Here is a 27,979-nt window from a genome sequence, read left to right on the forward strand (position 1 = left end):
TCTGAAACAGGAAAAACTCACCTATCTCCTTAGAATTGATTTCTGAAAACATTTCAGATATTTGTCCTGGTGTTTTATTACAGCAGACTGGACTGAAATATACTATGTAGCCTAAGTTGACCTTAAACTTAAAGCTATTCTGCTGCCCTAGTTGCCTGAGTGCTAAGATTAGATTAGGTAGCATTCTTTAGTTTGACTGGAACCTAATAGTTCCTTTCCCCCACGGGCTACACATTCACTACTGTTCTTAAGGCTGTATATTCGAAGACTGGAAGATAGGTAAGGAATGAAGGAACAGATTAAGAAACCAAAACCCAGGTTGAGTTTAATCTAATCTAATTGCGGCTACCCTAGTGTAGACCTTCAACTAATGGTCTAGCCAAGCTGGGCTGGAGAAATGGCTCAGAGGTTAAGATCACTGGCTGTTCTTCCAGAAGTCCTGAGTTCAATTCCCAGGAACCACATGTGCCTCATAAATATCTGTAAAGATAAGGTGCCCTCGTCTGGTGTGCAGGCACACATGAAGGCAGAGTACTATATACATAATAAATGTATACACCTGGGCTAAAAGATAAGCATGAATCAAACATGGAAGCTGTCCTACACATACTAAAAACCATATACTTCATAGACAGAGAAGGGGAAACAGTTGCCTGAAGTGAGAGGATTAAGCTGAATTTATCTTGTGAAAGTGAGAATCCAGATGGTGAGGGGCAGAAAGTTTACTCCAGAAAATTTACATTAGAATGGAAAGAGGTGAAGGTGAATTTTCTGTTGCTAGTGGTATTATGATGTTACAAATACTACCAATAGTTTTCCTTTTGAGCCATATTCTCAAACAGCCAATTCGAAGAGATTTTATAGGAAGATGTGATAGCACACTTTACAACAATATTGACTAGCCTGAGGCACAGTAGTTGAGATCTAATATACAACTGTAAGTTTACACAGCTCAGTTAAGCTCAAAGAAATAATTCTAAATATGACATTTAAACACAAAATCCATCAGAACAGCATACCACACCTATTGTTTAGTGTGCTAGGTAGTTAGGATATCAACCCTTAAAAAGGTAAAAACAGGGCCTAGAAAGATGGCTCAGCAGTTAGGAACATTATCCACCCTTCCAGAGGTCCAGAGTTCAAATACCAGCAACCACATGGTGGCTCACAACCATCTATAATGGGATCTGATGCTCTCTTCTGTAATGCAGGCATGTATGCAAATAGTGTTCACATGTATAAATAAATATTAAACAAAAAAAAGGGGGGGTGAAAATAGGTAAGCATATTTGGAGGCAGAGATCGGAGTTCCAGGACAGGCAGTAAGATCCTGTCTGATGAAAACAAACCCAAAACAATGACCAGCACTTGTACTGAAACTGTGAGCAAAGTAGCTAAGAAGAGCCAGTATTTCTAGATATTTTATGTAAATTATCTTGTGTTCCCTTTGGAAATCACTTTAGCTTAAAAATGAGCACAGACTGATTGATTTTACAGTGGACAGTAGGTCACATACTGGCTCACAACCACCCCTTAATTCTAGCTCCAGGGAATCCAAGGAACTTTTGACCTCCATTGGCCTTTAAGGCATGCACACAGGGCACAGAAGCTGAAGTTCAGAATTGAGGCTCTGGGTTCAATACCCAGCACAAACATATGAGTTTAAACTAAGAACCATTTCATCACAACCTTTAAGGATAGAAAACTGGAGCTGGGTGGCTGTGGGGCACACATTGAATCCCAGTGCTCAGGAGGCAGAGGCAGACCTACCACTGTGAGTTCAAGGTTAGCCTGGTATACAAAGAGTCCAGGACAGCCAAGGCTACAGTGAAACCGTGTCATACAAGAAGAAAAAAAAAAAAAAAAAAAGAAAAGAAAAGAAAAAGAGTAGAATACTATTGGTAAAGTGCTTGGCAAACAAGAAGCCGTGGATGCCCAGCACCTCATAAAACTGTTGACACATGTCTGTAATCCTAGCCCTTGAGGGGAAGACACAGAAACATCGGAAGTTCAGTGAGATTAGGCAATGAGACCTTGTCTCAAATAACATACATCAAATGTAATGAATGATAAAATAGAAACTATTTTCTTCCTTTCTGAAGCAAATAGCAAAATGTTCTACTCAGTTTTAAATGAGAAGACTGAAAAACACATAAGATCCTCAATTAGTCCATCTAATCACCACCTTCCAAAAAGCAATTTCCACAATTTTGGAAATTCCAATTTGCAACCACTGGCAACCTACATCTCAAGAATAACATTAAAAATCTGATGGTAAGTTAAACATAGAAATGGGTAAGATTCTCTACTTAAAATATAAAGAGATCACAGAACTACCTTATAATAAAAAGAAAATATTTTTATTTCTGTATCAAAGACTCTAAGGTTAACAGTTGATGTCAAGACACAAAAATGTTTGAAAAGCTCTAGACAATCTTGATTATTCTGTAGAGCATCTGATGTGCTCCCACTGAATCTTCAGCATGGTGTGTCCAGGCAATAGAATTACATATCCCTCCCATCAGTCCTCAGCCTCTTTCTTTTTTTTCTTTTTCTTCTTTTTCTCTGGACTCTGAAAATAACCAACAAGAATGCCTTTGAAACAGCAGTAATTTTGTAGTTATTAAATTTTCCTTATAAAGTATAAAATATACTCTTAGAAAATATCTTGTACTAAAATCTAAAACTCTAACACCAGTAAGGCAAGCTTCCATAAACAGAGAGCTGTCAGCATGGTGGAGCACCAGGGCTCACCCTGCATGCATAAACTACAGTACACAAAATAAATGGGGGCTGGAGAGGTAGTTCAGAGATTAAGAAAACTGATTGCCCTTCCAAAGGTTCTGAGTTCAATTCCCAACAACCACATGGTTGTGGGAATTATAGATGGTTGTGGCTCACAACCATCTATAAAATAAGATCTGGTGCTCTCTTCTGGTGTTTAGGTGTACATGCAGGCAGAACACTGTATACATAATAAATAAATCTTAACAACCAAAAACAAAACAAAACAACCAAAATAATTAGATTCCTTCCTCCCTTACAGTAAACTCTGTCCGTGGTAAGAAACTAAAATTTGAGAAGTGGCCTCTATAACAAAAATACCATTAGGCAGTTTTATTTTTCTACCACACTGTCATCAAACACCTGGTCATTTCTGAGTAAGAATACATTACCTATCATTAACATCTATGTTTAAGGTTTGTTATAAAAGCCCTGTAATAAACTCAGAGATAAACAAAATCACATACAGGAATTGCTGTGCTGGTGCATGGCTCTTCCTCAGAAAGTGGCTCTTCCTTAATGTGCTTCTTCTTATCCTTCTTCTTTTTCTTCTTTACAGACAGCTCCTCTTCTACTACCTGTTCCTCCTCCTCCTCTACTTCCTCCTCTTCTACTTCAGCTGGTGTAAGAATTATAATTGTATTAGACATACTCCTACAAGATACTAGAATATTTTCTTTCTGTCATAGTCAATTCTCTGTAGCCCAATGGTTTTGGAAGGTCAGGAGGTGAAAATTTCTGCATCTTTGCCTAAGAATCTTTGACTGGATTTAAAGGTTTGATCCTGAAGGTAGAGAAATGGCTCAATAGCGTAAGGACCTAAGCTTGGCACAAGTAAAAAGTCTGGCAGTGTTGCAAGCCTGTAACCTGTAGCTGGAGAAGAGACAGAAGTGTTCCTGGAACTTGCTGGTCAGTCTAGACGATCAGAGAGCTCTAAGTTCAGTTGAGATACTGTCTCAAAATAAATGAATGAATGAATGAATAAATGAATAAAAAAGGCAGACACATCTGATGTTCATCTCGAGCGTTTAGGAACATGAGCATAACCACAGGGACACATCCTTATGAATTTGTGATGAGATGGGAGAGACATGAAATAAATAATGTACCGAACAACAGACAATAAGACTAAAGATAAAGATGAAGAAGTTAGGGAGATATCAGAAGGGTAGTCTCAACACAGCGGTCAAAGGTGGATGAAAGTGGTACCAAGTCAAGAGCATGCAAGAATTTGGTGAAGCATGTATTTGGGTACATGACTGCCAGGTTCATGAGCGCCATGGTCCAACATACAGCTGAGATTATTAATCAAGGATACCACTGAAAACTATTTTCAAATACTAGAAGATTTAGTTTTTAAAAAAATCTTGTAAGTGTAAGTTTCAAGCACTGGAAATAACTGTTTACATTTGTTACAGATTCTCTACCAAGGAGCCCACATATGCAAACAACACACCATTGACAAAGGCATTCAGAAAGCCATCACTGCATCTATTTTACTCTGAGCAGAAGAGCAGCCACAGTAACGGGTGCAACAAGGGGGGGGGGGGCGATTGCTTATTATCAACTGTGATAGTAAACCGCAGGCTGCAACAGAACATTCTATGAGCCAAAGAACGAAGAAAACCGCTCCATTCGTCTCACACCCTTCTTAATCATACAACCCAAACCATTTAGTAACTAATTTAGAAGCTACCTAACTCTAGAAAGAGCTCATCATCCATACTCAAGTTATTGTACACTTAGTAAAATACTGAATTCTACACATTTAAAGACACATTATTACGTTGTTAAATATAACTTAACATTCCAACTTCCCAGAGAAAATAACAACATATTAATGAATGTAATGGTAGGAATTTCTCTAATACTTACTCCATGTGTGTACTATGCCACACTCCCCCCTCCCCAACATAAAGAAAAATGCAAAGATTCTTTTTTTTTCTTCCAAATTCAAACTAACCTTTAATTTTAATCTTGGCTTTTTTTGCTTTCTTTTCAGTAATTTCATCGTCTTTATCTACCTCTTCTATTTTGCGCTTTTTAGAACAAGTTGGAAGTGTGGAGTCACCAGAGGGATCATAAATCTTCACTTCACTGAAAAAACCAAGTAAATTGTGGAAAATCTTTACAAATACCTGTAACTGAAATAATTGAAGAAAAAGGCACATACTGTTGGATAATACATTAGCACATAATGCTGTTTCATTTTAGTGACTTTAGGGTAGTTTAGGTAGGCCAATCATACTGCAGAAGGGAGCCACATAAATCCTAGTTTAGCAATCTAAGCACATACTATTACAGTGGAAAATACCAGCACAAATCACTTTCCAGCTAACTAGAAAGTACAACTGCCCTGATTAAATGTTTAACTATACAATCTCACTTAAGAAAAATCTTCACCACAAGCCCATGAGTGGTAAACGACAATGGATATTCAGATACCCTACAAAGTAAATTACACCTCATTGCTAATGTCTTAAGTACATTCAGGTACAGGAATCTGAAACTAAGAAATGTTCTGTCCAACACAGTTGGAGATGAATGAATGCTTAATTCTATAAGCTGTAGATATTTAACACTTAATTAAAGAGCCACATAAATCAACTAAATGATGGTCTCTATATGCTTATAACCGATGTTACTGCTCTGTCCACTTATAACCTGTGATTTCATTAAAATTCATATATTAAAAGGATGGTAGCATACGCCTAACCTCAGAAACCGAAATATTGTAATTCTGAATTCCAGGCCAACTAAGAAGAGCAGTATCTTTCTTTTTTCCCTTTCTTTCCTTCTTTCTCTCCTTTTTTGCTACACAGACAGGGTCCTGTGTAGCTCAAACTGGCCTCCATCTTGATATATAGGCAAGTATATAGTCATACTGCCTCATTAACCAAGCGGTTTACTTAAGGACTTCGATAAACACTATCTGTTTATTATAAAAGACTACAACTCCAGTTACTGTAACTTACAAACATCCCACATGGTCTTAAAGGATAACCAAAGCATCCCACTATACACAAGTAAGGTCTCAATATTCTTTATCATTATGGGCTATTATTTTTAAAGCCTGCCAGGGTTTTTATAAAATCTTTCATTCTAGATAACTTTTTAAGCCTTTAAATGAATAGCACACACAGAGGAAGTAAAGTGCCTGATTTAAATCCATGTTTATGACAGACCAGCAAGAGGGCTCCAAGAGTAAAAACACATGATGCCAAGCCTGACAACCTCATTTCAAACCCCAAGGACCACTTGACGGAAGAACAAACTTGTGAAAGTTGTCCTTTGACATCCACATGGGTGCTATGGCTTGCCCACATAGACACCCCCTAAAACACACAAATACATGCAAAAACCAAAAAATTTGTCTATGATTAAAAAACAAAACTAGAAGTGAATGTGGAAAACTAAATGGCAAGGAAAAATTATATACAAAAATGTATATATAGACAGCATGGTAGTGACTATTATTAAAATGTTCCCAAAAATTGCTCATGCTTTTAAGTATTGTCGAAACACACAAAAAAAATGTTGCTGTCAGCTTCATGTAGCAATTCCAAAAATGCATTCATTTCTTAAAATGTTGACAGGCTAAATGCATTCTTTTTTGTCATTTAAAAAAAGACTCTTTCCCCTCCTATATGAGTTTTTGACAATCGAGAGCTACCATGTGGGTGCTTAGACTCAAACCCAGGTCCTCTGCAAGAGCAGTTAAGTGCTCTCAACTAATGAGCCATTGTTCCAGACCCCTTGTCATTAAAAAGAAAAAAGAAAAGAAAAATTTAATGAGTGTTTTGTCTGCATACACGCACTTATGTGTTCAAGGGTGCCTGGTTGGGTACCATGTGGGTACTGGACAGAACACTTGGGTCCTCTGCAAGACAACCTTAACAAATGCTTTAATTGTTGATACATCTTCACAGCCCCTTGCAGTTTTCAAAAGGGGTAGTCCACATTACAGTGCTTAAGTTTACAATTAGAAAGGCTGTCAAAACATTTAAATTAACAAGTGACCCCTCATCTTTGAATGTACTTTACCTTTTGTGTTCATATTTTTCTGCTTTTGCTAACGCCTTTCCTGTTCCACTTATTTTTCTTATCTAAGAAGAAAAATGAAAATCATTATGGCAAAATCTATAACACATACTCTCTATATATAAGTTCTAGTATGCAGCAGTGAGGATTTTCTTTGCTAATTTGAATAAACATGTTTCAATGGCAAATATTTATCACATCAGCTCTTCACTAGGAACTATGAAAAATAGTGTTAAAGGAGATTTTGTGTTCATGAAATACTTCTCAATTTTGTTTTCCCAAGACAGGGTTTCTCTGTATGGCCTTAACTTTCCTAGACAGAATTTATAGACCAGGATGGCCTCAAACTCAAACATATCTGTCTGCCTCTGCCTCCCAAGTGCTGGAATTAAAGGTGTGCATCACTATGATTGGCTCTAATTCATTAACTTTTGACAGATTAGAATCTGCCTCAAGCAGGGTGTGATTCTTACCCCTCTGTCCTCTAAAATTCTCAATCTGGCCTCTAATTTGGCTCTATTCTCAACTCCCATCGCAGAACTGGAATCTTCACCAAAAGCATCGTATCGGATAGCCAAGACAGTTTTGGCTGCCAGCATTCGAGAAATCTAATAGCAAAATATAAAGTCAGATATAGCAAGGATAAGGTAAATCCTAAAATTGTTTAATCATGAGAAAATTATAGTACATCACCATAACAGCATTTATTCTACGCCTATGAATATAAAGTTCTATTTTAATCTCTCTATCCAAGTTTGATGACCTGAGTTAAATTCCCAGTACCCAAATGAGGAAGGAAAGAGCAGATTCCTACAAGTTTTCTTCTCATCTCCATGGGCACGTGCACATTTTCAGGCTGGAAACTGTTGGTGTATCTGGTACCTGGCATGTGTGCTGCAAGAAATTCAATCTCACTGTCTTAAGTATTTCTGAGTCCTTCAAACTAATTGAAAGTATCTATATACTACTTTAGTTATACCTAATATTTATAAATGTCATAATTAGTTTTGTTGACAAACAATCGACTAATTACCATCTAGAATCTTTTACTGTATAAAAATGCTTTTTACCTAAATACTATAGTAAACCGAGAGAAACTTAAGTTTTATTGTACCGTGTAATTATAGTAGGGGAATATAAATAAAGACAAAAAAGGGAAAGCTCAGGTGCTGCAGAAGAGAAGGTGCAGTTATTCACAGCATTTGTTGCTTTTACTGGGAACCTGGATGAAGCTCATCATAGACATAGCAGCTCACAACCACCAAAAACTCCAGTTCTAAGGGATCTGATGCACTCTTCTAGCCAACTGTAACTCACCTTTCCCTTGTGTTTGGGACTTGTCTGGCCTACAAGAGAAGCATGATAAATGAGCCCATATTTAGGTGTGTCTCGTCTCGATTTGAGGGCTCTGAAAAGCGCCTTTTCTGCTCCAAGTATCTGGACTGTAGAAGCTGCATGCTTGGCCAAATTCAAAAGAGAACCTGTAAAAAATAAAAAATTTTAAATGTGTCTCCAGGTATACTCAGGATCCTATGCTAGAGCACCACATTTCCTGAAAAACCTAATCCTTCTTGTTATTCCTAGTGCAAGGAAAGCTATGAATTGGAGACTTGATCTGTACATTCATTAGCATGCTCAACAAGAGTGATTTGGACATTATTTAGCATTTTCATCCACCTTCTGAGACTCTGAAAACCAAGTATGCTATTGCTATAGATAAATTAGGTCGTATCAAACTGTATACATAGAGTCAGCATTATTTATTTTACCCTTGATGTAGAAAATAAAGAAACCTATCTAAATGTATACTAAGATACTCTGCTGGATTTGTTGCTTGGAATACTGTTAGAAGTAAATAAAACACTAATGGTACAAACTCAAACACAATATATTTAAATTACAAATTCAAATTCCAGCTGTCCTATGCATTTTCATTGTTTTTAAGATCACCCACCGACTGAAACTGGGCGAAGATAATGAAAACAGCCCACAGTATCATTATCACACAGCAAAGCGTACATAAATGGATTATTTCTCTAAAGCTGTTGAAGAATTCTTCCAGCTTAAAGAGATCTTTTGTAAAGCATGGCAGTGTATCCAGTTAATACAGTAATTTAAAAAATTCATTCATAACTTGGTCTAATGAATTTTTTTTGGTGCTGAGGACTGAACTTATGACTTAAATACAATCATGTGAGTAAACGTTATCTTCTTAACCAGGGACCAGTGTCTCAGAAGAGGTAGTGACTGAAGATGCCCTCATTATTCCAAAGAAAATCAGGCAAAGCATCAGAAATCATCATTGAACACATGGTCATTAGTCTGTAGTGTTACACTTGTGTTTACAAATCACATTAACACTGTCACCTGCATGAGCAATAAGCCGTGCCCCAACTAACTCTCCAACCATAACTGTTACATTAGGTGCGATGGCCATCATTCGATTTTGCAGATATTCATACAGCTGAGTTCTATATTCAGAAATTTCAATCACCTAAAATAGGGAAAATTAAGTCACAAATGTGAATGAAGAGTACATAATTCATTTCATAAATATTAAATTTCAATACCCACAAATGAAAATGCAGTGCTTTACTAACAATTCTCAATACTACAATTCTGGGGCAAGATTATGTGAGCACGGGAGGTAGAGGCCAGGTTGGGACTTTGGTAACAACCACCTCTAACAACAAAAATCTAGGCATGCTAATGAATCCTTATAATCTCAGCACTAAGGAGCCTGAGCAAGATTTGCAAAATTTCAGAATTAAGCAATTCAATCTGAACATCCTTGTAGACTTAATTAACTATGTTAAGTCATCATTCAAAATATAATGCTCAGGCTGGGTGGTTGTGGTACACAATTTTAGTCCCAGCACTTAGGAGGCAGAGGCAGGGAGATCTCTGTGAGTTCTAATCTAGCTCGGTCTACACATAAGTTCCAGGACACATACAGTTATATATATCTCATAAAACCAAAAAAAAAAAGAGGGAAAAACACACACACACACACACACACACACACACAAAAACCCTAAACAAACAAAAACAATGCCCATAGTATAAATTACTTCATTTTATCATCTATCTCACCACCCCTACCTAAATAGACACAAAAGATGGCATCAGATGAGGTAGTGACTGAACACCTTCATATGTTGTCAGGTGAACAAATATAAAAATCATCATTGCCACCTGCAAATCATTCCATACCTAGAAAGACCTCAATTGAAGGCTTTGTGGGTGTAATGTACCTGGGTACACAGATGTAGAATGTTGCAAATATCTTCTTCGGAAACCTCTGTCCCCATAGAGATCTCTGCGGCTGCTTTCACTTCTGCTTCTACTTCCTCTGACAGCAATTCAGAAAGAGTAGCAGATGCATAGTTCTTCCTATCACCTATGGCATGTTTGTAGATGACAAAGAATCATTCCTGATATTATAAAAATTGCAAATAGGAAAAAAAAAAAAAAGGCAGAGATAACCTAACGAAAGGGGCAGCTATACAAAAGTGAGCAAGTTTGATCTAGTATCTTCACTTAGTAAATGGCTTGATTCAGACATAAATTTTCTCCAAAAAGTTATTTTGATAAAAATAAAACAAAGCATTATATAAACATATTTCAGAAAAGCTGACAAATGAGAAAAGGATAAGGTCATATGAGGATGCATGAAACTATCCCCCACACCTAAGACAGGGTTCGTGCAGCCCTGGGTGGCCTGGAACTAGCTCTGTAGGTCAGGATGGCCTCTGCTTCCTGAGTCCTGGGACCGTGTGGCTGAAGGTACCTTTTATATGGTAAGGGACTGGAACTTTTGCTGGAACCCATACCAAAGTTAATAATTTTGACATCACTTAAGACTAAACACTGCCATCCTATCTTACTAACTTCATTTGGAGCGAATGACTTGGTTATTTGGAAAGTCATTCACAAGACAGCACCCTAAAAAATTGAGCCTGGCAGAGGTAGTGCACAGCTGTGTTCCCAGCATGTGGGAGGTAGAGGTAGGCTAATCTGAGTTTGAAGCCAGGCTGGTGTACACTGAGTTCTCAGGACAACCAAGGTAACATTTCAAAACCCAAACCAAATAAAAAAGAAACAAAACAAAGCTAACGTTCAGCTTCTTTAAAAATAACAGACATTAAGTAGCTACATTTATAATTTTTAAAAAACTTCAGCAATCTTAAGTACACTTAAGACAATTCCTACTGTGTTATATCAAATTCATTTCTTTTAGTAACTCATGAACAAATAATGGACTTACCAACTTTCTGTAAACACTTGCAGTATGTCAAATTATCTGAAATAATTTTCCCTAACTCAGGGAAATGCCAGCCATACCACTCCCTGCACCTCATAATGTAGTTGTTTAGTTCTTTGTCCAAGTCATCCAACAAGGCTACAAAACGAAGAAAAACAGACCTAGTGAGAAACCGATAGTAGCAACACATGTAACAACCACCTTAAAGTATTTCAAGTGAAAAATCTAGTTGCATTAAGTGCATTTATGCCATACAACCATTAATACCAACTGTTTTCAGAATGGTTCCCCCAACCTGGAATTCTTATACGCTTTAAAAAGTAACCTCTAAACAACCTGGTGGGTAAAACACGCATACCACGCCTGGCCACTGAGTCCCAACCCTCAAGACCCACACGGTACAAGAGAAGGAACCCTCGCAAACTTCCATACAAACAAATGCTGTGGTATGCACAAGGCCACACAATACAGGTAACAGTGATGAACCTCAATGTGTATCTAGTCTAAGCATCTCATTAATGAAACCAGGAGTAATTTCTACTGTTTTTGGCTTCTTTCTTTAAGATGTTCCTGTGTATATACACACATATATGTGTGTTCCTAGAATTGGACAGCTACTATGTGAGTTCTAGGAATTAAACCCTGGCCTTTTAATTCAAATGCTGATTTCTGCACCCTCCACATCTAGTTGCAATCCTTGTTCTGGGAATCTCCTGTATCAGTGTTGTGTAAATGCTGCGCCACAACTGTCGCCTGGTATGCCAAAAAAAAGCAGCTTCCAGCCAATTGCTGAGCAGGGGAGAATAGGGCTAGACTTCCTTCGAGGCAGGGGAGAAGTAATTAGAGATTAGGGCAGATGTCCAGGAGGGATTCAGCCTCAGGAGAGGTGGAAAGAAACTGGAGGAAGAAAGCTACAAAGTCCAAGTATCTCTGGGATGTTTGCTGGAAGGCCAAATTAGCGTAGAGGGTTAGAATTAATAACTGCTCAGTTCTTTGCTCTAAAGCTTGTTAAAATAATGAAACACTCAATTATTTGTGTAACAGGCAGTTTAAAAGAGAAACTATGAGAACCAAAGACAGGTTTATAAAAACAACTTTTAAAACACATTTATTCTTAAAATTTTCCTCTTTAGCTAGTAGAAACAATACTGCTATGAGGGCTGGGAAGATGGTCCAGTGGTTAAGACAACTGACTGCTCTTACAGAGGACCCAGGTTCAATTCCCAGCACCTACATGGCAACTCACAACTCTCTGTAACTCCAAGATCTGACACCCTCACACAGATACATATGCAGGCAAAGCACCTATGCAAATAAAATAGAATTTTAAAATAATACTGCTATGAATAGAGGTGTGGTAACCCAAAAACTAAGTCCATGACTTTAATTCTTTTGATATACATTTAATAATGGAATTGTTGGTCAAAGCAATTTTTATTACTTGCAAATGCTACAACCTTGGTATTTCTTAACATTGTTCAACTCATGAGAATCTAAAAAAGCCAGGGGATTAAAAAAACTATACAGATCCCTCTTATAGTTTTAACACTGATGGAAACCACAATCATTATTGTATGTATTATTAACAACATTCCTTTATCTAAAGTCAAATTAAGGTTTCTTTTTCTATTTTCCCAATTATCTACCCACTGAAGTTTTAGTTCCTCTTTCTCAACAGACTAAACATATCAGACTCTGCATATACTTACAAATTGCCTGGACAATCATTGTGTCTACTTTATCAGCACTGAATTTCAATCTGTATCGAGACAGGCTGGGAGAATGAAGAGAAATAAATTAGTCGGATACAACCTTTTACAAGCACTTTAAATAACACTTCCCATTTGTATGTTCATGTGCATGGGATACCTGAGTCTAGGCCAGAGGACCACCTTGTTTTTTGAGGCTGGACTGAATTTGCGTTGCAGGTTAGGCTGGCTAACTACTGAGCCCCAGATTCTCCCCCTAACCAATGAGAATTTTAAGTGCCACCATGCCCAGGATTTTTAAGTGGGCTCTCAAGGACTGACAAATAACTAATCAACTGAGCCATCCTTTGAAACACTGTACAGCTTAGGCTGGCCTTGAACTCACTATTTTCCTGCCATAGCCTCAGGTACCAGGATTACACCCATATCACCAACTCAGCTTAGTAAACTAATCTTGGAAAGTTTTTTTTTTTTTTTAAGTTCTAAATCTCTATTCTTGGCTGCATTGTTTTCTTAGGTGGAAAAAAAACGCCTGCCATGTATGTGTTGCTGTAATGTGAATCTAGTGATACTTTAATAAAATGTTTTACTTATATAGCTATTTAGAAGGGCTTTCATATAACTTAGCAATGCCTTGAACCTGCTACGTAGCCGAGGATGAATATATCTGTACTGATACTGCCTATATTTCTATGAGAATTAATCTGTCATGGTGAGTAAGTTAATTAAGAGGATGGAACAATTCTGTAGTGTTCTATTGTTACACAGTAGGGCTTCAAAACACTCTAAAGTAAGAAATACCCATAGCATTTGTAAACATCTAAAAACAGAAGAGAAGGGAGTGGCACATGTGAAGTTATCAAATCTTGACATTAATGGCATTTGTAGGCTTACAATTGCATATTGTAGGGGGTTTCCTTTAATTTGCAGAACATTTTCAGTATCTGATTTTCATTGTTTAGTGTTGGATTATTTTAAAGTAATATATTATCAACCTTTCCCCTCAAAACAGGGTTTCTGTGTAGCCTTGGCTGCCCTAGAACTTGTTCTATGAACCATACTGTCTTAGAACTCAGAAATGCATTTGCTTCTGCCTCCAGAGTGCTGGGATTAAAGGTGTGCTCCACCACCACCAGCTATTAATACCACTTTCAACATCACAGCACAGTAGTATTCCATGTTATGTACCGCTGGTTAATAAAGGAGATTGCTTCACAGTTAAGTATACTGGCTATACAATCATGCGCAGTGGGGTCAGATCCCAACACCAAATAATAAGCTAGCAAACCCATGCATACCTCAAACCCCAGCTCCAAGACAGGAGGAAGGATAGGGTTTGCTGACCTCCAGCTTAGCCCAGAAAGCCTGTGTCCCAGGTGCCAGTAGAGACTCTGCCTCAAAGAAATGACCTTTTCTAGCTTTACAGACACACACCATCCATGTATATCTGTACATAGCAAAGGTATTTCTCTCTCAGACCAAAGCAGATAAACAATCTAACACCAAGGGGGTGAAGAAATTCCATAATGAGGTTTTTAAAAATGAAAAGACAACAGGCCTTTAATCCCAGCGCTCAGAAGGCAGAGGCAGGTGGAGTTTGAGGCCAGCCTAGTCAAAAGAGTGAGAATTTCAGGAGAGCCAGGACAATACAGAGAAAATCCCCCCCCCAAAAGAATATAGGCAATGATGATTTTTATCATAGTTTTATTATTTATCAGCTATACTGAAGCCAACATCTGCTTCTTCATATTAAATACTTATAACAGTTTTAGCATAGGAATATATAAGAGCATGTATAAAAGCATATTTAATTTTACTGTACTTACCTGTGGGCCAATCCAAGACACATGGCTGCCATCTCACGTGGTTCTACCCCAGGAATCAAGCCATCCATTTGTGATCGGATTCCTCTCATAAGTTCATTAACAACAGGACTATGGATACAGCTGAGATTCAATTTTTCCTATAAGCACATTCACATTAAATTTTTTAAAAAATTTCTTGAAAATCTATCTTGTAGATTTTCAAATAGTATCTTCTAAGAGGTCACTAATATAGCACAGGTTTACCTCAAACCCACAGTAACAATTTAGCCTCAGGCTGCTGGAATGACAACCATTAACTACCACAACAGATTGTGAGATAATTTCTAAATTTTCAAACAGTAGTGTGATCTAAGAATATATATACTCTTCTCAGCTGCAGAGTGTGTTTCTAATATGCTTGTAAAAAACTTGATGGAAATCAAATATAAAAACTTCAAGTACTTTAAGAAACAAGAACTAGGGCTAGAGAGATGGCTTAGAGGTTAAGAGCACTATCTGTTCTTCCAGAGGTCATGAGTTCACTTCCCAGCAACCACATGTGCATATAGATATGACTCATATACATAAAAACAAATGACAAAAAAAAAAAAAAAAAAGAAAAGAAACAAGAACTATCACAACGATAAAAATCCCAATTATCCCCCAAAAGGAGACCAACAAAGCTAAAAAAAAATCTGAGCCCAGGGGATCCTGCAGCTGACACACCAACCAGGGACCATCCACAGAGAGGATCTAGATACCCTGCTCAGTTATAGCCCATGGTGCTCAGTCTTCATGTGGGTTCCTGAGTTCTTTTATCACTGGCCCCCAGCAACACGGCCTTACCAGGCCACAGAGAAAGGACCCAGGCAGTCTTGATGAGACTTGATAAGCGATGGGCAGATGGCAGAGATCTCCCCCTTTCAGTGGACTGTGAGAATGGGATGAGGGAAAGAGAAAGCGAGGGTGGGCCTGGGATGAGTTGAGGGGGTTTCAATAGGGATACATAATGAATTGCAAATAATAAATAATTTAAAAAATTATCTTCTAACTAGGCTGTATGATTCCAAAGGTGTAAAATATTAAATCTAACAAGTAATTTTTCTTATTTGTTGCACTGAGCTATTAAGATTAGCTATATAGTAACTACTGTTATTTTATTTGATTTAAAGACTTTTTAAATCTGCGTATGCACTTATGTGAATTTTTGAGCACTCTATGTCGCAAGTGCCTTCAGAGGCCAGATAGTATCAGACACCCTGGAAGTGAGTGATGGGCAGTTGTGAGCTGCATAATGTGGGTGATGGAATCTGAAGGCGGGGCCTCTGCAAGAGCTCTTGAGCTTCTTTGCTGCTGCTGTTGTTGTTTCCCGAGACAGGGTTTCTGTATGTAGCCTTGACTGTCCTAGACTTACTTTGTAGACCAGGCTGGCCTCCAACTCAGAGATCCACCAGCCTCTAACTCCCTGAGCGCTAGGATTACAGGCATGTGCCACCACGTCCAGCCTCTTACTTTTAAAATTACAAAATACTCTCATTTTAATAAAAAATAAAAGTGAGGGGCTAGAGAGATGGCTAAGTGGTTAAGAACACTGTCTGCTCTTCCAAGGGATCGGGATTCAATTCCAAGCACCCACACGGCGGCTCACAACTGTCTGTAATACCCATTCCAAGGAATCTGACAGTACACTAATGCACATAAAATAAAGTTAAAAAAGTTTTAAAAAAGTGAAAAGTTTCAATCTTTTCCCCTATGGATTGAGTGTATCCCACCACACAGTAAGTGTATTCGAGCTTATAACTTTTTGTTCATCTTTATTTTCAAAAATGTACAGGGAATTCTTGTTTCTGCAACTTCTGGTGGAGTTTACTATGCTGCCTACATTATAAAAACATAGGACAGCCTTTATTACAAAGGTCAGGCTTTGCAGCGCTAAACAGGCATGAAAGAAGAATCGTAACTTGCACTCTATGCTACATCCTTGGCCCAAATTTACCTTTATGACCCCTCCTAGTTTAGCATCAGCTACAGCCAGAGGTTCATGGGCTTCTTTTACTATTTTCTTCAGAACTTTCTTCAGCTGCTTATTGATTTTGCCCTCCATCAGAGCTGTGAATGCTTTTCAGGAAAACAGAAAAATAAGAATTATAATTAAGAGAACTTTTCTGATAAAAAGATACTTCCTTAAAAAGAAGTCTGACTTTTAAAAAAATATATAAATGATCAATGTCAATGTTTTATAAAGTCCATTCATAAATTCCAGGCATGATGGTGCACAACTTTTAGTCCAGCAGATTGAGGCAGAAAGACCTGAGTTAAGGGTAGCCAGGGTGTTACAAAGTGAGTCTACCAATGAACAAATAAATAGGTAAAGTACTAAATAAGGTTAAGTTTCAACACTATAGCCTCAAACTTGTGATCCTCCTGCCTTTTTAACCTTCCAAACGCTGGAATTTAGGAGTGTCCTATCATACCTGGCTATTACATTTTACTTTCATACACTGTGTACACCAATTCCTAATATCTACATTTTTATAAAGAGACTTCTTCCTTTTATTCTTCCTTCCTTAAGTTTTTTAGTATTTGGAGTGAGGATGGAATGTTTGCTTAGCACATGAAATGCCTTGGACCTGATCCCCAAGGATCACAGAACAAACAAAAAGCTTTAAAATGTAAACTTTTTAAATTGAACTTGTTTTTATGTTTACAGGTATTTTACTTGCATGTATACTGTACACCACCTGCATGCCTGGTGCTATAGAGGCAAGATAGCATCAGATCCCTTCCAACTGGGATTAAAACCACCTTTAAGTTGCCATGTCAATGCTCCAAATTGAACCTTTAATTTTAACCTACAATAGCTCTTCCCTTAAACATATTTCTTCTAAGAATAAAATCTCTGTACTAGACTAATTCTATATTCTATTCTGAGTCATTAGCTGCAAACACTTATCCCATCAAAAAACTATTGCTCATATAAGTTATAAAGAATAACTTTGGGGGGACGGGAGAGACAACTCAGCCATTGACTACTCTTTCCAGAGGTCCTAGATTCAATTCCTAGCACCCACATGGCAGTTCCGTCTTTTAAAATTGTGGCCTCTTCTGGTGTGCAGATACAGAAGCAGACAAAAGTCCTATTTATTTATACAATAAATGAATAAATAAATCTTAAAACAGAAAAGAAACCTCAAATAAAATCAGGGCCAACAAGACAGCTCAATGGTCCAAGGCTTCTGCCACCAGAAGCCCAAGTTTGACCCCAAGACCTGTGCGACTCTCACTACTTGATCTCTGCTATGACTGCCCCCACCCGGTAAATCAAATGTTAATACAGGAACAAATCCCTCTATTAAATGCCATACATGAACTTCCAAAACAGACTATTAATATCAAACCTTATCAGACACTAAAGCTACAAAACTTTTAAATTATATACTTTCATCTATAGTTATTCAGTTTTGGTTCTGTCATGTCAAAACTGCCTAACAGGACCAAGAAGATGGTTCAGTAGATAAAATGCTTGCCATTCAACCCTTGGTAACTAATTCCAGTGCCTGGAATCCATGTGAAGGTAAAAAGAGAAAAATGACTCCACAAAATTGTTCTCTGATTTCCATACTCCTATCGTGGCCTGTGTACCTGCCCCTCTTATCAACTGCCTCACAGGACCAGGAATACTGTCCAGTGCTTGCTAACAAGCTTGAGGTCCTAGAAAGACCACCAGAAATTCAAGGTCTTCCTCAGTTACAGGGTCATCTTAGCTACACACATGCCCATCTCAAGCTAAACAAAACAAACTGCCTTTTAAGAATATATAGCTAACTGCTGGGGAAAAAATACGCATCTGATAGCAAGATAAGACACTGATTAAGTTTCTATGATGGCATTCTGGACAGTTTCACTAATTTCCCTCACTTCTAAAAATGTTCATTATAAACCTGTTTTTGCCACTTATAACACAAAAGATAATATCTATCTCATAGGACTGTTTCAAAGCTTGATGAACTCACTACCTATTAGTAGTAACGAAGCTTGCTTTGGAGCCAGCGGGGAGGCATATGCCTGTAATCCCAGCACTCAAGGAGGCAAAGCAAATGGATCTCTGAGTTGGAGGCCAGTTTGGTCTACAAAGTAAGTCTAGGAAAGCCAAGACTACACAGAGAAACCCTGTCTCGAAAAACAAACACCAAGGAAAGAAAGAAAGAAATTTGCTTTGTGTTTGGCATGCCTAATCCCAGAACTCAGAGGCTGATGGATCTGAGTTCAAGGCCAGCCTGGTCTACAGAGTTGAGTTCCAGGACAGCCAAGACTACACCTGAGATTAAAGAGAATGACACACAAACCAGAATTCAGAGCATTTGGATTATGGCCACAGTGCCTCTCAACTCAGCAAAAAAGAAGCAGGTTGTACATTATATACAATGTTCCCTGAACTGAAAGCAACCTTCCTTGGGATCACAATAAAATTCTATTTTAAACTATGACGAATGGGTCTAAAAATACAGAGTATGCTGAGTGGGACAACCCAGAACTCAGGAGGCTGAGGCAGTAGGATCCAAGTCCAAGGCCAGACTGGGCTACAAAGAAAGACCCTGTCTCAAACAGGGCTGGTGATCAGAGTTCATTCAATTCCCAGGATCATAACAAAAGGAGACCTGACTCTTCAAAGTTGTCCTCTGATCTCCAATTGAATACCGTGGTCACACAAAATAAAGAAATAAAAATGCAATAAAAACATTTTAAGGGCTAGAGAGATAGCTCAAAGGTTAAGAGCACTGACTGCTCTTCCAAAGGTCCTGAGTTCAATTCCCAGCAACCACATGGCGGCTCACAACCATCTATATTGAGATCAGGTGCCCTCTTCTGGCGTGAAGGCATACATGCAGGCAGAACAATGTATCTATAATTAATAAATCTTTAAAAAAAAATTTTTTAAAGCAACAAAAAAAACTTTATGGGTAGCATCACCATGTTGTAGAAATATGAACACCTAGTTACTGATGTGTTGATAAAGAAACCCTAGAATGATCTTTATTAAAAAGGATATGGGGGAGGGTGGAAGCAGGTACTACTCTTGTAGCACTGATCTCAGTTTGGTTCCTAGCACCCACATTGAACAGCTCACAACCACCTGTACCTCTAGCTGCAGGAGATCCAATGCCTCTAGCCTCTGTGAGCACCTAAACACAAACTACACAAATTGAAAATAAAGCTTTTTGGGACAAGGTCTTATTATGTATCCCAGCTGACCTCAAACTCAAGAGATCAACCATCTCCACAGTGCTGGAGTCAAAGCATATGCCACCATGCCTAGTCTACATATACACAGAACTAGCTTCAGTGCTGGGCCTCCCTTAACCCACCTTTCAACAGATAGGTAACCCATTTTCTCCCAGCATTATTAGATAGAATCTAATTCCCCCACGTGTGATTAATGAAAGTGTTTAGATCTATAAAATTCCTGCCTAGTTTTAAACCATTTTATAGTCCTTTGTCCTTAAATTGTATCAAATAAATAGTTGATTAGAACATGACTGTTCCCTCATCATTTGAAGGCTCTGAATCACCTCTTCCTTTAAATTAAACCATGTCCGCATAGATAAACTCACGCGCCCCTCGGTAGTTTGTATGTGTACAAATACATTTTAAAGAACTCTATTTCCCTTCAGTTTTTAATACTGATATGCTTTTGTATACTCTGAAGAGCTTTATTACCTTGTTATTTCAGGTGGCTATGCTCAACTTTACCCTTGAATCCATAAAATTATTAGAAAGCTGGGTACATGACCACATTACCTTGGTCCCTTGCAGAACAGCTTTTACTGAATTGTGCTTCAGCATTAGGCTGTTGGTTTCCATAGGGAGATCAATTTAACCACTTGTCATCTCTCATCACATGGGGGAAACCAGCCCTATGGTGAAAAAAGCTAACTCAATGTTGTCTCAGTGGTAGTGACGAATGGGTTAGATCACTTAAATTCAGTTCCAATAAGGATGCATCATTGACAACATTGAGTAAGATTAACTCAGGCAACTGAAGAAAACAACCTTTTAATGAAAAAGCAAAACAAACAAACAAACAAAAAATCCAAAAAAACTAAGGAAAGAAAATTCTCTTACTTTAAATTCTTTTACTTTACCTGCTAATGCTTCTGCTGTATCCTGAAATTTTTCAAAATGCTTTAACTTGACTCTAGAATTGAAAGAGAACAAATATGTTAATGAAACAGTGATTCTGCAAAAGCTATATAGCCAGAAAATAGAGGGTGGATGTCTCTATAACAAACACTACTAGCAAAACAAATTGCCAGGCTGGGCACAGTGGTGCACACGTATAATCCCAGCTCTATGGGAGGCAGAGGCAGGTGGATCTACAAAGCAAGTCCATGACAGCCAGGACTACAGAGATAAACCCTGTCTTGAGAGAGAGAGAGAGAAAAAAACTTGCTAGATAGTGGCACTAGATGTAGTAGCTACTGAGGCCAACCAAAGAGGACCACAAGTTCAAAGCCAGTGCAGATACTTAGACCTTGTTTCAACGTACTTAAAGAGGGGTGGGGGGCTTCTAGTGGGCATGGTGGCAAATAACTATAATTCCAGCACTCAGGAAGGCAGAGATAAGGGGATCACTGTGAGTTCAAGGCCAGCCTGGTCTACAAATCAAGTCCAGGACAGCCAAGGCTACACAGAGAAATCCTGTCTCAAATAAACCAAGTAACAAATGAAGGAATAAATAAAAGAGCAAAGGTGTGTACACCTTTAATCCCAGCACTTCGGAACCAGAGGCAGGAGATCTCTGTGAGCTGGAGGCCAGCCTAGGCCATCAATCCCTGGCGCCCACATGGCAACTCACAATTATCTCTAACTCCAGTTGCAGGGGATCTGAGATACCAACACCCATAAAAACAAACAAACAAAAAGGCTGGCAATTGAGTTCAATGGTAGAACATTTCCTAGCACATCTAAGGACCAGGGTTTTACCCGCAGCACCACAAACCAACTCCATAACCATATGCCAAGTCAAGTGCAATTGAAAAAAAGCTTATTGTCAGACTTGCTTTATGCTATCGCCTAGTTTACATGAATTATATGCTTTCTGTACAAAGAAATGTATTAATTCACTGTTGTCTCAGTGGTAGTGACGAACTTTTGTTAAATCATTTAGATTCAGTCCCAAAAGAATACATCATTGACAACAATGAATAAAGATTAACCCAGCAAAGCATAGTTATATGCCATATGTATGCTATTTCCTTTAAAATTGAAAAAAAAAAAATAGCTGGGCAGGAGGGCTGACACCTGTAATCCCAGCACTCAGGGAGGCAGAGGCAGTGGATCTCTGTGAGTTCAAAGTCAATCTGCTCTACAAGTGAGTCAGGACAGCCAGGGCTACACAGAGAAACCCTGTCTCAAAAAAACAAAGACAGCCACACAAAACAAACAAATCCAACAAAACAATACACACAAAATAGAAAAATTAAGTCTTTCATATTCCTAAAACAGTATTAGCTAAAACAATGTTTTCTTACCTGGGAAGGTAAATCCTGACAGTCCACCAAATGCATACTTAACCACACAGATGCTAAGAAAGAAGTACGGATTTTATTTTTGTCCTGCCCTATACCGATCTCTGCTTGAATCAAGTGCCATCTTCGTCTCTCAGAGCTTGCACGCTTTTCCTCAGTGTGCCATCAATACCTCTCCAAATCACCAAGAGGCCGTACGTAACACTCATTCACTCAACAATGCTGTCGGTGACGGAGCACCACAGGGACATGACTCTCTCACCTCGCCCTCTCTCTAGGCTGACTCTTTACTCTTGTGTACTTATTAGCAGTAGCAGATGAATGAACAGATATGGACATCCACAGATACTACCCCTCCAAATCCACAAGTAAACCAACAGGATCCCAGAGCTTCTTTCTCCGGACTACACTGACCCAATGGGCTACTTCACAAGGTGATTCACAAATGGTGAAATAGCAACCCTGACTCTACCTTGAGGAAAAGCCTACTACCTCTCCCCACAGCCAATGTAGTTAACATTGTTGTATTTTATTTTCTTGTCAAAACAACTTGAGGAAACATGATGTACTTTCCAAGCACTAGGTAGGAATAAAAGTCATAAAGATGATAACACTATAAAGTAAATTAGAAAGCCTTCGAATTATCAACCCACAAAAACTAAGCCCCCATGCTTTATACAATTTCTGCCTTTAAAAGAAGTTTATACTTAACTGATGATATCTTCAAATATCCCATAAAACAGTAACCTCGGGGTATTGTCCACTGTAGTCTACAATACAAACTACCTGTGATGGTCTATGTTCCAAATAAAACAGCCTTAATTGCCAGGCAGTGGCAGTGCACACCTTTAATACAGCACTCAGGAGGTAGAGGCAGTCCTCCAAATCGAGGCCAACCTGGTCTACAGTGCTAGTTCTAGGACAGCAAAAGCTACACCCTGTCTTAACCAACCCCCAACAAAATTCAACCTTAATTAAATTCATACTAACATTATTCATAAAATATTTCCAAACTCCAAAGCTGAAAATGACATACAAACAGGGAGGCATCCACTAACTAATGCAAACACCTAAATCCTCAGTTTTAAGGTTACTTACATTTTATTTGCCTTCTCTGGAGTTTCAAATTCTTTCCACAAACTATCAACCTCTTGAAGTTTCTTCTCATTCAGAACCTGCAATACACCAGTTTTCTTCAAATGGCAGCTTAGACATAAACAACTACGTCCTTTCAAGTTACAGCTATGCATGCAAAAATATAGGCAGAGGTTTCTTTTATTGAAATGAACTAGTTTTCTTTTGTAGCACAAGTTATGGTCAGATTAGTAGTTCAAGCTAAACCTAGTTACAGCCTTTAAGAACCATTTCTGTATCACTAATCTAGGCTTATGTGATTATATAATCTTTTCTGTCCTTACTGGTTTTAAAATTCATTCTATTTTTCCTTATATTCTTAAATATACTTTTGTATATTTGATACACATTAAAGATATTTCTGTAAGTGGAGTTGACTTACTATAAAATCTTAAGCGCTATTATACTGCTTGCCAATTTAAAAACACTTCTGTATACTATAGTTTGAAAGTGCTGAAATATGTAGATAAAATGAATTACCTAGATTTGCTCTGAAAAAATATCAGTAAGGAAGCAAGCCATAAGTAACACAAAATTGAGTCTGTTAAAGCCAACCAAATCACTAAAGGCCAGCCTGGTCTACTTAAGAGTTCCAGGGCTTGTTAACCCCCCCCCCACACACACACAAACAAGCTAATCACTGTGCACACAATTGTTTGCATATCTCCCTACTTAAAATTTCTTACAATAAATGGTAAAAGAGGGCTGAGATGGCTCAGATCATGTAAAGTGCTTCCGGAAAGCTAATCTAACAGGTTCAATACGCAGAACCCATCGTAAGCTAGGAGAGAAATACACCACAAAGTAGTCCTCTGCCCTCCACACATGTACCACCAGCACTGTAACATGCGCGCGCGCACACACACACACACACACACACACACACACACACACACTGAGATTCCTCCCACCCGCCACTCTGACTCACTGTGTAGAGGTGGCTGGCCTCAAGCACATAGATCAGCCTGCCTTTTGCCTCTGTGGTGCTATAATTAAAGGTTTGTTCAAGGTTTAAGCCATATACAGAGATGTGGATATACACTGTCTCCAAATGCATTCCTCATTAGGTTTACTATTATAAAGCATTTTCACCAAACACAATCATTTTAGGACTAGTTATACTGAGTACATTACAAGAAGGTAGCAGTCTAAGCAGTAATTAGCATACTGCCTGACCCAAGAATGAACTAAGATTTTATAGCCAATGTAACCGAAGGGAGTCAGGTGTTGGAAATTGAACATAGGGCCACAGGTGCCGGGCAAGTGTTCTTCTATGAGCTATACCTCTAGCCCTCTTTTTACCTTTTATTTATGACAGGGCCTCACTAAGTCACCTATATAGGTCTTGAACTTTTGATCCTCCTGTCTTAGCTTCTAGAAATTATAATTCCTTAGCATAGGGATTAGAAGCCTGTGCCAACAGGGCTTTCTCCCAAAATATAACTCATATTCTAACATTTTGAAAAATCATGGAAAAAGGCAGCAACCAGGATCATTTATCTACTTTCTGGAGGGGCTTACATATAATACTCACCTTCACACAGTATACAATTAGTTCCCTGCTATACAATCACTAGCACTAGTTCTAGAAAAATTATGCCTACTTCATAGCAAGGGATCAGTAATACCAATAATTACAAACAAGCACTTCAATATATCCAAGCCTCATTTGAATGTCTAGGTTACACAAACCATAATAATTCAGCATTAGTAAACTGAAAACTTAAAAATACTCAAAGCTTCCTAATAGCGCAATAACACTCAACATTTCTATCACAACAATGTTGAATACTGTGATATGAGCCAGACCCAATAAACAAACAGGAAAATGGCCAACACGAATGAATCCCTTCAAACCACCAGCACCTACAGCAGCCTCTTCATCCCAGAAACATAAATGTGCACCTCAAGCTTAACAGAAAACTGAATTTGAACTGTATGCTTTGTATAGCACTTTTTGCCCTATATCAACACATAAATTTATTAAGTGAAAATTTTCTATTAGCAGAGTTTAGAAGAGCTTATAAAGCACAGAAAGAGCACTCACTCTTCCTCAGGGCTCCCCACATCTCAGTAGCATCCCATTGTAGGAAGATGCCATGGTTCCACCATTTCCATGCTGATAACCTTGTAAGCCAATTCTTTTTTTTTAATTTTAATTTAATTTTATCTTTGTTAAGTATAGTTTATTCACTTTGTATTCCAGGTGTAGCCGTATCCCCTCCCAATCCTACCCTCCCTCCCTCTTCTCCTATGCCCCTCTAAGCCAGTTCTTAAACTTTCCTTATTTAGGGGCTGGAGAGATGGCTTGGTGGTTAAAAAAAACTGACTGCTGTTTTAGAGACCAGGTTCAAAAATCCCAGAACCCACAAGATAGCTTACAACTGTCTATATAACTCCAAGATCCGACACCTCAAACAGACATACATGCAAGCAAAGCACCAATGCATATAAAGTAAAAGTAACTTAAAATTCCCTACTTAAACAAAAGACACACAAACTGATAGCAGCCGTCCAGATTTCTCCCAAACTTCAAGTTTGATATTATGAATCCCTTGATTTACAGACATCACCGATGCTTATGAGCAGGCCTCCTACAGTCAAACTGGAAATCCTGAGCACAATGCCAACAACTTTCCTGTGTCTTAAACAAAAAACTCCCTTCAATCCTGTTGCCTAAATTTTATTTCAAGCCATCTCATTGATTTTAAAAAAAGACATGGTACTTCTAAGGATATGAATGAAGGAGACCACAGCCATAGGCATCTGGAAGAGTCCAGGCTGAACCGGGGCATGAGGAGGAAGAAAAAGAAAAGGACCAGGAGACCAAGAGTACCAAGAGACCGGAGTAGACAAAATGGGTGGGTAATGAAGGAATCAGTGAAGCCAGAAGGACCCTGGAGCAGGGGGACTGTCAGCCAGAGTCAGCTTTGCTATGTCAATAAACACCTAAGCCATTTGTCCTGAGTTTGAGACCTAACGTTCACGTTGTCTAAATTAAAACACAAGTATACCTTTTTCACCCAGTTTCCCTAACAGTAAAAAAAAAGTCTCTTAATGAGACAGTTACACTAGTCAATACTAAAAAAGCTTACAATCATGCCTGAAAGAACCCTGACCTTAGGCCCGGGCTTTCATTTAATTAAACCCAAATAGAGTGTTCCGGGACAGCTAAGCCTACATAGCGAGACCCTGCCTCAAAAAGAAAGGCAGGTGGCGGTGGTGAGCGCCTTTAGCCCCAGCACTCGGGAGACGGAGGCAGGCGGATCTCTGAAGAGTGCGAGGCCAGCCTGGTCTACAAAGTCAGGACGGCCAGGGCTACACAGAGAAACCTTGCCTCGAAAAATGAATGAATGAATGAATGAAGAAAGATAGGTAACTAGTCTTGGGTTGGGGTTGTAGCTCTGAGAGGGCGCCAACCTAACATATACAAGGCTTTAGGTTCTATATCCCCAGCACCGTATTTGTTAAATGATTTCTTATCTCTCGTAAAAAAAGAGTGCTGTCCATTTTTTTAAACTGAGCAAATCCTCTCGAGCAAAGAAGGTTGACCAAAAGTCCGCAGAGCCACGTGTTCACCCCAACCCCGGCCCTGACTTTTCACACCCTGTGGGACCCGGGGGACTGAAAGAGCCTCAAACATGCTGTGTCGTATGGCCTCTCCTCAAGTCTTACCCAGCTCCCTGCCCATCCAACCCAAGCCTTTCGGTTCAACACCTCCATCTCACCTACCTTAAAGATGGCGTAGCCAACGGACGTTTCAAACAAGACCAACATGGTGAGGCCGGGTCAGGGGGCTACGCGGCTAGCCGCCACTGCAAAAACCGAAACTCTCGGCCACCGAAGGCCGACCAGGCCTCAGACGCGGGAGCGCAATCCCGCTCGTCTCCCCGCGCGCAGGCGGCCCACGTTGCCCAAACGTTCCACACCTCTCCGCATGGAGCTGTAACTACGCGATTCTCCTTCGCCAAGGATTCTGGGGCGTCACGTCACTTCCTGCCGGCCCCTGCCGCAGAGCGTGAGGTCATTTCCGGGTTTTTCCCGCCGGCCGAAAGGGGAGCGGGAGAAGGAGGAGACGTCTAAATATCGCGAGATTTCTTAGCCTAGCGCTGATTTGGGGGGCTTTCAGGTTACGTGGTTGTGGGAAGGAGAGCAAGTTCTGTGTAATGTCTAAATACAACATGTAATTTATAGACACTTACTATATGTTTAGATATAGTTTGCAGCACCTTATACTACGCCCTGCCATGTAAATGACATATTTTATCTTTAAAGAAATGCAGAGTTGGGGGCTGGAGAGATGGCTCAGAGGTTAAGAGCAGTGGCTGCTCTTCTAGACGTCATGAATTCAATTCTCAGCAACCGCATGGTGGCTCAAACCATCTATAATGAAATCTGATGCCCTCTTCTGGCCTACAGGCAAAATACTGTATAAATAATAAAATCTTTAAAAATAATAAATCTTTATATATATAAAGAAGTGCAGAGCTAGCCGGGCAGTGGTGGCACACACCTTTAATCTCATCACTCAGGAGGCAGAGGCAGGTTGATCTCTGTGAGTTCGAGGCCAACCTGGTTTACAAAGTAAGTTCTAGGACTACATAGAGAGACCCTGTCTCAAAAAAAAAAAAAAAAAAAAAGTTGGGGGCTGCTGAAGCAATGGCTCAGAGGTTAAGAGCACTGGCTGTTCTTCCAAAGGTCCTGAGTTCAATT

The 27,979-nt window shown here is 39.0% G+C and overlaps 1 protein-coding gene and 4 non-coding genes across 6 annotated transcripts; all 5 read right to left on the reverse strand.

Moving 5' to 3' along the window:
* Window positions 1-2,338: 2,338 nt before the first annotated feature.
* On the reverse strand, window positions 2,339-27,240 carry Nop58 (NOP58 ribonucleoprotein). Of its 2 annotated transcripts, XM_055616910.1 has the most exons (15): window positions 26,999-27,240; window positions 23,231-23,307; window positions 20,747-20,799; window positions 16,600-16,721; window positions 14,625-14,761; window positions 12,799-12,863; window positions 11,093-11,227; window positions 10,080-10,225; window positions 9,193-9,319; window positions 8,143-8,306; window positions 7,299-7,433; window positions 6,829-6,890; window positions 4,748-4,881; window positions 3,252-3,403; window positions 2,339-2,572 (listed from the first exon to the last, which is right to left on the reverse strand). In XM_055616910.1, the coding sequence occupies exons 1-15, from the start codon at window positions 27,041-27,043 to the stop codon at window positions 2,522-2,524; spliced, it is 1,605 nt and encodes a 534-aa protein (XP_055472885.1). In that variant the 5' UTR covers window positions 27,044-27,240; the 3' UTR covers window positions 2,339-2,521. The 2 variants fall into 2 exon arrangements, with proteins under 2 accessions (XP_055472885.1, XP_055472886.1); XM_055616911.1 differs by lacking the exons at window positions 23,231-23,307; window positions 26,999-27,240 and adding an exon at window positions 20,403-20,518.
* LOC129684048 (small nucleolar RNA SNORD11) lies at window positions 9,052-9,135 on the reverse strand. The gene has a single exon (XR_008721240.1). It is a non-coding gene; the product is annotated as a small nucleolar RNA SNORD11 (small nucleolar RNA).
* On the reverse strand, window positions 9,943-10,022 carry LOC129684049 (small nucleolar RNA SNORD11B). The gene has a single exon (XR_008721241.1). It is a non-coding gene; the product is annotated as a small nucleolar RNA SNORD11B (small nucleolar RNA).
* LOC129684046 (small nucleolar RNA SNORD70) lies at window positions 20,538-20,622 on the reverse strand. The gene has a single exon (XR_008721238.1). It is a non-coding gene; the product is annotated as a small nucleolar RNA SNORD70 (small nucleolar RNA).
* On the reverse strand, window positions 21,724-21,809 carry LOC129684047 (small nucleolar RNA SNORD70). The gene has a single exon (XR_008721239.1). It is a non-coding gene; the product is annotated as a small nucleolar RNA SNORD70 (small nucleolar RNA).
* Window positions 27,241-27,979: the final 739 nt, after the last annotated feature.

This window comes from Psammomys obesus, unplaced genomic scaffold, assembly GCF_907164565.1.
Source record: "Psammomys obesus unplaced genomic scaffold, mPsaObe1.curated_primary_1811, whole genome shotgun sequence".
NCBI classification, from domain to species: Eukaryota; Metazoa; Chordata; class Mammalia; order Rodentia; family Muridae; genus Psammomys; species Psammomys obesus.